This window comes from Limulus polyphemus, unplaced genomic scaffold, assembly GCF_000517525.1.
Source record: "Limulus polyphemus unplaced genomic scaffold, Limulus_polyphemus-2.1.2 Scaffold1469, whole genome shotgun sequence".
NCBI classification, from domain to species: domain Eukaryota; kingdom Metazoa; phylum Arthropoda; class Merostomata; order Xiphosura; family Limulidae; genus Limulus; species Limulus polyphemus.
The window spans coordinates 246,909-259,073 of NW_013667079.1; the positions used below are offsets into that span (position 1 = coordinate 246,909).

The 12,165-nt window shown below is 31.4% G+C and overlaps 1 protein-coding gene across 2 annotated transcripts in view; it reads right to left on the reverse strand.

Moving 5' to 3' along the window:
* Positions 1–12,165, reverse strand: part of LOC106463721 — a 61,420-nt gene that overhangs the window by 35,511 nt on the left and 13,744 nt on the right. Inside the window, exons 3-9 of one of the 2 annotated variants that reach the window (XM_022391303.1) lie at positions 11,605–11,674; positions 9,867–9,949; positions 8,445–8,490; positions 7,880–7,967; positions 5,896–5,945; positions 2,486–2,617; positions 1,681–1,797 (exon numbers count right to left, since the gene is read on the reverse strand). In XM_022391303.1, the coding sequence (XP_022247011.1) occupies positions 1,681–1,797; positions 2,486–2,617; positions 5,896–5,945; positions 7,880–7,967; positions 8,445–8,490; positions 9,867–9,949; positions 11,605–11,674 (586 nt within the window). Of the gene's footprint in view, positions 1–1,680; positions 1,798–2,485; positions 2,618–5,895; positions 6,039–7,879; positions 7,968–8,444; positions 8,491–9,866; positions 9,950–11,604; positions 11,675–12,165 lie in introns of both variants that reach the window. The other variant, XM_013923783.2, reaches the window with a different exon arrangement.

The window sequence follows — 12,165 nt, forward strand, 5'->3', positions numbered from 1 at the left end:
ATATACAAATGGATTTACACATTTAGTTGTCTACGATTATAATTCGTTGGTATTGTGCTAGAAATGTTATATTTAAAGAAGTACTGTTACGATAAAGATACTAATTTGGCCGGAATTGTTTTGCGGGTCTCTGCTAGTTATAATAAACAGAGCAGTTAACACTATTCATATTGAATTTATACATTTATTAGATATCCAGTTATCCATATAAAAATATTTTCTAAATTACCTGCCCCTTTCAGATACTCAGTATTCCAGCTAAGCTACTTTAGCTGCTTTTGGCATTATGAATTTGATATCAGAGTTATCAAATTTCATATTATGCTACACTGACAATTTTGCAACAGTTCATAACAGAGTAGAGAAAATACAATATACAGGGATCCTAAAAAACTCTAGATATTACTTATGAGATTATAGAAGTTATACAAATGCAATTTGTAACTTGTACAATAGAAAAAAGTATTTTTATTCTTCACATGAACATCATTTTGCACTCCAACTTGTCAGAGTCTGAGTCAGACTGACTTTGGCATTTCACACACACATCTTTAGAATAAAAATTTTAGTAACACACCTTAATTTTTGAGTAATTCATTGATAAATTTTTAGTGAAAAATATCTTATTGAAAAACCTGTATTTCTATGTGCAACAGACTTGTGCTGTTGACTAAATGCTTGCCACATTTCACAAAGACACACTTTGTAAGTTTGGAATTATTGTCAACATTACTTCTCCAACATAAGGTTGGTCTAATGGGCCAATACCATGCATGTTCAGATATTACAATTAAAAAAATTATAACTGAAACTAATACAAAATATACATATTGTTTGTTTTTAGTCAATTACTTTTCAGTCCATTTAAGTACTCATTAGTAATTAAAAAGTAAAACAAATTTATAACCATCACATTTTTATTATAATTTTAACCCACTTTATAAATTATAATTAAAAATATACATAGACAATTCACAAGATTAGCTGACATCACATTTTTATTATCATTTTCAACCATTTTATGAATTATAATTAAAAACATACACAGAAAATTCACAAGATTAGCTGACTTTAGACTGTAAAATAATTTACTATTCCTAAAGAATCTACACTCATAAAGTGGTTATTGGATATTGATCGCCTCAGAGGTTAATAACATTTCTTAAATATCCAGTGTATTGATTTTGTTTTGAGGTAAATCGACAATATGTTTAATTTTGTTGCTTTAAAATATAGTACACAAGTTAGCATAATGCACACATTCATAAATGAGTGATATAACCATCTGGATAGGTACAGCTTCTCAGACCAAATATTTTACAACTGATCAACATAACAGTCGTGTTACTATAACAATGATGATAATTTTAATTCCATCATTCTTTATTACACTAATAATAGTTTTCAGTAGGAAGGGTGTACACACCATAAGATTTTATGTCTCATATTATGACTTATTTAAAAAACGTTGCAATTAATACTCTTGTATGCTGCAACCCAGTCAGTCTGACGAGCTTTTGTATTCACCAACTGGTCTTATTGACAATGACACTAATAAATAAAGTGAGGTAGACATGTTACTATATAATGTTATTATACAAAAGCTAAAGTTGGATAGATCTTTACTTTTCAGCTTAGGTAATAACAGTCATATGTTTATATGAAGCAAAATGTTCATACCTTCCACAACACAAACAGCAGGTACAAACCAAAAAAGGATCCTGAAGGGCTAAGAGATGTTAATGGCCGCAAGTTATCACAAAACTTTCGAGACAACTGTGTGTTCAGAGATCGAGGCTATAAAACAAAACATGTGACACATCGTTTCTTAATATGTAAATATTTCAAAGAACTTCAATGAAATGCTGAGAACCTCCACCATGATATTTTTAGTAATTCATTTTTTTGAGTGAAAACAATTTAACAAATTAATAAGCCGATACTTCTCTTTCGTCATTATAATTTCTCTCGTTGATTTATAAACAATGGCTTGTTTTCATAAATCTATAAGATTAGCAAGAATTTCTGTGCATTAAACTAATATTCGTTTTTCCTTCACTTATCCCTAACTTCACAAAACAAGTCCACCTCCTTAAAAGCACTTAAACAAAACAGGAATACAAGTATATAGAAAAATCATAATAGAAAAGTAAAAAATTAATTTAAGATTCTGTAATATTGCTGTACCTACAATATGCTGAAAACTTCTAAAAGAAAATAATTTAAAAACCATTACTTAGCAATTTATCATCAACATTTGCTTTCAGTTAAGTTTGGATACTTATACATGAATAAAAGTGCTTTCTTCTGCTACAGGAGTTTTGTCTCGAGCACTTTCTATAGCAGACCTAAAATACAACAATTCTTACAAAATAACCTTCAAGGAAAACAACTTGCCTCTAACATAGTGCTTGGTTACAAACAGTTTCTACAGAGGACTTCAAGTACCAAGTAAGCTATAAAACATCTTTTAAAGGGAACTTACTTCTAATTCAGAAGCTTGATTACGGGCAGTTTCTAAAGTGGCCCTGAAATAGCAGTTTGTGGTCTGATATGGCAGATGATGTAGAAAATCTAAAAATTCTTCTAATTTTTCTTCCAAATATTCTGTTTTTTCCTTCAGTTAAAAGAAACACTCAATTGTAAGATAAATGATAAAGATATACTACTGGTTTATTTCCTTCATTATTACAGAGTTACATCCTCACAATCACACTTGAACAGAAGAAAAACAAGGATGATTCATTTTAAACACTCATTGAAAATGTCATTACACAATTTTAACATTAGATGTAAAAGTTGTGCAGAAATAAGCTGTTTAGTTTTATTAAATTTTGCACAGTTACACAAACTAATAATAATACATTTAACATAACTAGATTTTCTGATTCAGTTTACATTTAACTAAAAATATACCCTCTAAATTACTTGTAACTAGTTTTGGGGATTTTTTAAATGTGAACATTTTCTATCACTGAAAATGTATTTCAATAGGTACGTAACTCCCTCACCCAAATGTATCTCGACCTTGGTTTGCCCTTTATGCATTGCTAAAATTCTTCAACATTGCACCAGTATTTTATACCCCTTCATTTTTGCACCATTGCAGCAACATGTGCTGATCATGTGACTACCCTCCAACAATCATACTGCACAACCTATACTAGTGCAGGTAGCTCCTTCTATTATTGGAGCACAATCCTCACTTTTGACAATTGGCAGACACAAGCCAGAAACATCAGCATATCAGTTGAGAGGAAGGGCAAAAAGTATGTAACAAGAGGTAAGTACTTATAGGAAATACATTTTCAGTGTTAGAAAATGTTAACTTCTGAAATGATACTACCTCCTCTCACCAAAAGCTAGAATCCCATATTGCAAAGGTGAAGGCACAAAAGTAATCAAACAAGTGGAGAACAATCACTGTGAAAGAACAGGTATGCCACAGTTATAAAAGGAGGCACCCCTGTGGGGTATAGCACTACCAGATGAAGAACTGCAACAGGTGAGGAACAGAAGGATGGGATGGTTGGAAGCTGTGGCCAGTAGACCAAAGTCTGAAGTATGACCAAAGCTTCTGCAACATAAACAAGGAGAAAGGGCAATTGGTACAGGCAAGGAAAGACACTACACTTGGGGTGAGTTCCAGAGTTGAGGCACAGGATTATAGAAAATCACGTGTGAAGCTAGAGTGTGGTGACGTTGGGATGAAAAACAGAGAAGCAATAACAACTGAAATGAGGACAAGGGCTGTAGCACCAGTAAGGGCCAGAGTAGATGGAACCACATCTGAGCCAGCCAATATGGAGCAACAGCAGAAAACAACAAGTGATCTGGATAAGGGAAAATACCCAGACAAAGAGTCTGATTGGAGGGTAGGCATATAGGTGAAGACCCCCTCCAATCTGGAGTGAAAGCATCCACCCCCACAGCTGAGAGGTGAAGAACTAGGAGACCAAAAAGGAAGTTGGTCATTCCAGATGAGTAGTAATATATATATATATATATATATATATATATATATGCAGAGTTCCCAGTAGTGAACACACCCACAGAACAATTTGAGGATGAAGGTACCACTCTGTGGGGAGAGCCAGGGTGGGACATGATAAGTGACTGGCCACAAGATTCATAACTCCAGGAACATGACATGCCAGAACAGTCATGTCATGGTTGATGGTCTAGTAGAGGAGATCCAGAGTCTGAAAACACAGAGATCTGGAACTGGTTCCCCCTTGCTTGGTAATACAGCTGATGACAGTGGAATTATCAGAATGAACCATAACTGCCACACCCCCCCCCCCCCCCTGCAGGAATGGGAGGATATGATACATAGCCCGATGAACTGCAAAAGGTTCCAGGATGTGTAAATGGACAGTAGCCTCCTCGACTGACAATCTCTGTAGAATTGAGGAAAGCCACCAAGAAAGCATCTGTAAACGTGTGAGACTTAGTACGAAGTGGAGGAATCCCCAACGTGGTCAAGTCCCTGTCAAACCACCAAGCAAGGTCAGCTCTGATCCCAGGTGGAAGGGAGGTGCAGTGGTCCAAGGGTTCTTGGAGGAAGTTCCACTGGGTGAGAAGAATTCAATGAAGAGAATGCATGTGTGCCTGACCTAAGGGTATAAAAGCTTCCAAGGAAGCCCATGATCCTAAAAGAGAAAGAACCTCTCTTGCATAGAGAGAAGGAAATGATAAGGTCTACATGACTACCAGCTCCATATCCCAGAGCTGAAGTAGAGAAAGATGGGCTCGACTGAAACGGAAAGTGAAGAAAACCAACAAATGAACAAGATACTGCGAGGGGTCAGTAAAGGACTTCTCCAATTTGATGAAAAAACCCCATCCGAGCATCTTCTCAAAGAAATAAGCAAGTGTGAGTGACTTGTTGAGCATGGGAAGAGGCGAGCAGAAGCCAGTCATCCATGTAATGACCCAATGAGTGAAGAGAATGTGCAAAAGAGCAAACCACTTGACAAAACACATACAGAGCTGAAGAAAGACCGAATGGCAGTGCCCAGAACTGGAAGACAGAACTCTCATGGACAAATAAAAAAAATGAGGTGCCACGGGGGGCAAAAAACCCACTGAAGTAAGAGGTAGGGCTCCAGAGTGAGGTGTTTCCAGATAAGAATACAGCCAGGAAAGAGCTATGATGGGACTCCAATCTCCTGTGTATTTTGGAGACAACAAATAGACAGGAGTAAAATTCTGGGTTGAGTGGACACCACCTGTTTAATAGTTCTGTTGTGTAGTAGGTCTCAAACAGAATTGGTAGATGACTGGACGTAGTACGATCCTGAGGAAAAAGGAAGAGGATAGAGGGAGAGCAAAACAGAAGGCAGAAACCTACAGACATATCCCACTGAGCTCACGAAACTGTCATGGAGTATAGCCAAAGACACAAACTAAACATAATGAGAGAAAGTACTCATTACTAACGAACTAACAAAACACAGAAATGTGTAAAGCCTACAAAGTACATAAAAAATAACAAACCTGCAAAACTGAAATTTGACCTAAAACAGTAACAACAACAGTAATAAGTAACAACCAATATACAAAACCACTAAAAGAACTCAAAAGATAAAAGACACTTAAATATGGAACATACAAGTCCACCTAAAGAATCTATTAGACAAAGGACACAAAAATAAAACCAACCCTAGAGAACATGAAAATAAAAAGGTATCCAGTTAATGATTACAATAAGTTTAACTCCAATCTATCCCCAATTAGATGTGCAAAAATGAAGGGGCATAAAAGACTAGTGCTCTGTTGAAAAATGTTAGCAATGTTTAGAGGGCAAATCAAGGTCGAGATAGCTTTGGGTGAGAGGGAATGGGAATTTTTGATATATAAACCAGTTCACTTGTTACAGGCCTGTAATCTTACCAGCAATGGCTTAATGTGCTGTTTTGTCTGCTGAAGATCACTTCTGACAGCTTCAATAGAATCAATTTTCACAGAATTAGTAGATTCTACTCCATCTGTGTATTTCTTCTGACTAATACAGTGAGTTAGTTTGTGGTTTTGAGCTAGTTTCAAAACAGAATTTAAAAAATACATATTGGAGAAATTTTTGTGATTTCAATATTACCTGAAGTTAGTGAATCAAAAATTATTCTTTATTTGTTTAATATAAATTATCAAATAAAATAGAAAGCTAAAGTGGTTTGAAAGCTCATGAAAGAACAAAAAGTTTACCCTATACATTTTCATGTACAAAAAAGGGCTTTTTAATGAATTACCTCTTCCTTGAGTTTTTGTCACATTTCTATTATTAAATAAACTCAAATATAAGCAACTTTTTTTTTGCTAAGATGTGTATTAATGACTTAAAAACAAAAACTTTTGCCACTACCTGTTTTAAACATCCTTACAAGAAACCTGACATAGTAATAAAATCTATTTAGTAATCAACAAACAGTGGGTTTGATTTTTACCCTTTACATGATTATATTTCAGTGTCAAAATTCAGGTGAAAACATTTTTCTTCTTTTTATTTTACATTAAGTAAAATTTCAATCATGAAATTAATTCTAGTTCAATAATACTTGTTTATGCCTAATAGGTAATCCTTCAAATGCCAATATATAGTGTTAACCCTTTTTTAGACAGGCAGCTGTCACTGATACCCTGTTCATTTTCACACTTACAGTACTAAATTGCATGATTCATGGTACATGCTTTCTAATTAGTATCTACTTTGTGCATAAAGATTATATAATTTAAATTAGTAGTTATAATTTTTAGGGTTGTGAAACAATGTGTTGAAAAAAAATTTTAATTGCTGGCTTTTGTCTTACACTTTCTATGTTTTTAGTGTTGATTAAGAAATTCCATTTCATGTATCCAATCACTTTTAACTTCAATACTAATTAATGTATTTCCTTTTGGACTTTATTTTACCAGTTGAAACAATAAACAAGATAAACACATAATAACTAAAACAGATTTATTAATGAACTATGACCTCAACTTTTGAAACTATGTCACTGGATTCCTTTATCAATAGTTGTAATGTGATATTTTGCAATGTTTTTGGTTGAGATCAATTAATATCTAATAATTATAGTTTGTCTAGTTAGCTATCTATGAGTATTAATATTTCTAATTAATATATATCAAAGCATATGTAATTGACTATATTATTCTGTACACTGTATATACAAAGGTAAGAGCACAGACATTAAAATATCTTTATGATTATGTTCTTCATGTTTATTTTCTCAAACCTAAATAAAAATAATAATTTATTTTGGTATATCTACTGGCCAAAAAGAAGAAAATTTCATGAGTTTTTCCCAAGATTTTCATGGAGTGTTTTTCCGATGTCCATGATACTTTACACACAACATATTAAGAAACAAGAAAAAAATATCCATCTGGATCACCCTCAATGCTTTGAGGATCCTATTCTTCCTGTACACTGAACATGTTCAGTGTCACTTCCGGGTTTACATGTAAATAAAATTCTGCAATGATGAACTATTTCTGACTTCGTATTACTATTTTAATTTTTTAAAACACCAGGATTAGTTTAATAAGAAAGCTGTAAACAGAAAAAATTCTAATTATATTTTACTAATATTAAATATATTATACTATATGATGCAAAACATAAGAAAAAGTAAAAATGCAATGTTTCCATGGTTCTCATGAATTAAAAATCAGTAGACATTGCATTTTCACTAAGAAATTCTTGATACACTGATCAACAACTTGAAAAATCTTATCAGCAATAGCTGTATGAAATATATATAGTCACAAGTTCCTTTACATTTTCATACAAAACATATAGGGACAGAAGTACAATATATTCTACCATACTGATAAACAATTTTTTTTTTCTCAAAACAATAGTTTGAAAATTTACAATTTTTTGAATGGTCCAGATCTTCCATGAGATTTTCCAGTTCTCGTAAAAACTGTTTCCTATTGCTATGCTTCAAGATCTTGGAAGTCTGGAAGAGAAACTATTGATATCAGTAAATGTTTAAAGGAAATAAACATGATAAATATATATTTCACATCAGTAAATGTTTAAACAGAAATGAGCATGATAAACACATGTTCTACCTCCATAAGTGTCTAAATACAAATAACTATAATATATACATGTGCTACATCTGTAAATGTTTAAATAGAAACAGATATATGATATTCATGTTCTATATCAGTAAATGTTTAAATACAAATAAAGAATATTAATATGTTATCCTCCTCTGCAAATGTTTCAATAGAAATTAACATAAGTTCACATTCTACATCAGTAAATGTTTAAATACAAATAAACATAATAAATACACATTCTACATCCATAAATATTTAAATAGAAAAAAACATAATAAATACATATTCTACATCAATAAAATTACTAGTTCCTATATAAAAATTAACTTGATGAGAAACACAGAAAAAATATACAACTTATTTTTCACCTTCTGCAGTACTTCTTCAATATCAGGAGCATTTGTCAGAAGTTTACTAAGAAAGGAAGGAAATATTAATTTACAAATTCATCTTTATTCACAGTTACTGGATACTTTAAACAAACATTAGAGTAACACAGAATAATTGCAAAAACATAGAAAAAACAAGACTTATTAACTATCACCTTTTTACCTTCATCACAGATAAATTAAAAAATACAAATCCTCTATTACTAAACAACTACAAAGCAAACACTCCACTCATACATACAAACTCACTGAAATAGATTACACTGAGTTGTCATAATTTTAAAGATGTATTACAGTAAATTGTAAGCTTTCTAGAAATGTACTACAAAGGAACTAAAGTGAATCTAGAAATGACACTGAATCCTTTTTAGCACAGATGCATGTTGCAACTCAAAAATATGTAATAAAATGAAACAGTACTCTTATTAACACAATGGCAATTCAAATTTGAATAGGCGTAGACCTACTCTAGGAATATAGGTACTCAAGAGTAATTGCATGTAAAACAATATTCTTTGAATGTAACAACTCAATAGTAAGTAGATGTAGCACATTACCATACATAGAATGCAATTCAAACAGTGATTAGATGTGGAGTAGTACTCATTTAACACAGCTAGCAACTAAACATTGAGTAAAAGTAGAATATTAACACAGATAACAAATATAAATTAGACAGTACTCTTTTAACACTGGTTGAAACTCAACAAAGAGTAGATGAAGAACAGTACTCTTTCAAAGACAAAAGAACTCAACAATGAATCTATAGTAAAATGCAGAAACTGTCCTCAAAGTATACTCTCTTTTATATAATTAATAAGAAAGTCTGTTATATTTCTAACTTTCAAAATAATAGAAAAAACCCTAACCATGGGTTATAGAATCTGAATGGTTATTTATCAGTACAAAAGCTGAAGACAAAGCTTTTTATATTTTTACTAGAAATGTATAACTACTCTTTCAATAAATCTAGAAGTGAAATAGCTATTCTTTCAAGACAAAGGATTTCTATACTGAATTAGAAATGAAGCACTACTCTCTTATGGGCACATATAAAGAACTAAAAATTCACAGTCAGAAGTAAAACAAATAATTTAAAAATAACACACTTTATCCTTACATCTAATACAGAAGCATTTTATATAAAAAAATCACCTGCAAGAAATTATTTTAATGTTACATTTCCTACATTTTAAGCTAAAAAATAAACTTTTCTTTTAATTTGAGAAAGTTCTAGATTAGGACTACATATTTTAACAATTCTGTTATGAAGTTAATATGCACAAAGTTTCACTACTACTATCACATAACAAAAAAAGTTAAAAATTTAACAAAATACTGGTATACATACATATATATATATATATATATATATATAGTTAATAGCAACAAAACTACACTAATTTGTCGGAAGTCACATACGCCATACACATCGGTCGCACAAAACCACGAGCTCTTGAATCCATTAAAACAAAATACTTCACCTAAAAGAAAGGTTTTATCAATCATAAAAATTAATCTTATATCTACTTTCACTCTTTATCTTTGATCAACTCTGATAGGAACATGTGCATTTTGAGCTTTTAAAATGTGTCATATCAATAATTTCTCAAAGAAAAATAACAAGGTCAGATGCCTTGGGAATATCCTATTCAATGTAATGAAACTGTACATAAAAACATATCAAAACTGTTTTTTAGTCATGCAAAAGCTGTTTCAAATTGTAAATTTATCAGCTATATTTTTGTGCACCAGCAACACCAAGCATGGGGCACACTTTTACCCAATTCAATTTTATTATTCATCAGGATCTCTACCAGCCTACTCTCAAAATGAAATTCTTTTAGGCAGAATTAGAGTAAATTAATCTATGGGTCCTTGGGCATGGTCAAATAAATCAATTGAAAGTGTTTAACCTCCTGAGTCCAAAATTGTAATTAGATCTCAAATCCGTCAAGAGATGATGGAGCTATGAGCTAAAAGTTTGTACTTGAAAAAAAAACTCGGAACCATTCTATGAGTTGCTGTACCACAGCTAAAAATACTTTATATTTACATGTAATATTAGACAAGAAATGGGCAGGAGGGAAGGTAAGTGCATGTTTCTTATCAAAGAATTAAAACTGCTTACCTTTGTCGTATATTTTAATTATTAGTTTTATGTCTTCCTACATTCTTTTTAACCTTTCCTTTTAACTTCATAAAATTGTAAATTTTATATGTTTTGATTCAAAAATAATATATGCAGTTTCACAGCATTTACTGTCACCATCATAAAATAAAAATAGCTGTTTTACAATACCAAATTATAATCAAGCCATGTTTTTTATTCTTTTTGATCAGAAAGTTTCATTTAATATATGTAACAAGTTTTAAATACATTTTATAGCAATTTATTTATTTATTTCAGCAATTATCTTGGCTAATTGAAATAATTACTAAGCCCAATTTGACCTAATGCAAACAAGACCTAACACAACAGCCTCATCAGCAAATGAAAACTTGATAAAACAAATGCAAAATGATTTAACTGTGCCTACCTCATCTTATTTCACAAAAAGCATTTCAAGTTTTCAAAAACTTCAAAACAATCAACACTGTATTGAAGCAGAAGTTATTTACAAACAGCTTTTTTCCAGCAACATACCATCTAACTAAGTTTTCAACTCTTTGTTCTGATCTCTACACAAATTTCCAATGAACTGGAAGCCTTATAAGATTTTACACTTCAAAAGAACAGAAAAAAAGCTTTCACGATATATTTACATCACTAGACTATGACTTCTGAAGGCTGAGGTATAGGCAATTACATCACACCATGAAAACTGAGGTTGAAAAACAGTGATTATATTAAATTGATAAAAATACATGTATACTCAAGTTACAATGACAAATTAGCACTACTTCATTCAAAACTATTATGACATTTCTCCTAGGGGATTATGAATATCACATTATGCTCAAAAAATTTATGTGATTCACAAGTACAAAATATTCAGTTGGGAGCTTATTGAAATCAACCAAAAATCAAAACTTGCTATTTTTAATTTTCATGTATAGAATTAAATAAATGAAATTTTTCTATTGAAGCAGACTGCACCTATCTGGGTGTTAATAGTTAAACATAAAAGCAACATACCAAGGTATGCACATCTCTCATTGCATCAGGGATAAGTAGGGAAGCATCCCCAGGAGGAACTGCTCCAGAACTGGGAAATACAATAGAAAAAATATCAATCAAACCTGAAACTCACAAGGAGTTTAAAAAAACAAACATACAATTATTTAATTTAAAACAAATAGAATATAGTTTTATATAGTAAACAGTAAAACATAAACTGTAACTTTTCTCTTTCTATATCATTTTCATAGTACAGACTAGTTGCTTTAAGACTTAACATTTAATATTTTCTAAACATATAAATTAAATTTTACTTTTATAAGCATTTTACTGAATGTTACTGAACAAATTATGTAGCAAAATACAAATAACTACGTTTTTTGTAAATTAACAAAGTTCCATAAAAATAAAAAGATTTATAGAATACCTCCACAATTCTACAGAAAACTTCTACTTCAGAAAACACAGAATTATTAGCAGGTAAACAGATTAAATAAATCTTAATCCACTGACTGATAAACAAGCAGTTGGTTTGTGAAAATGATAGAGTTACATAAGCAAAACAAAATAATTTAAATT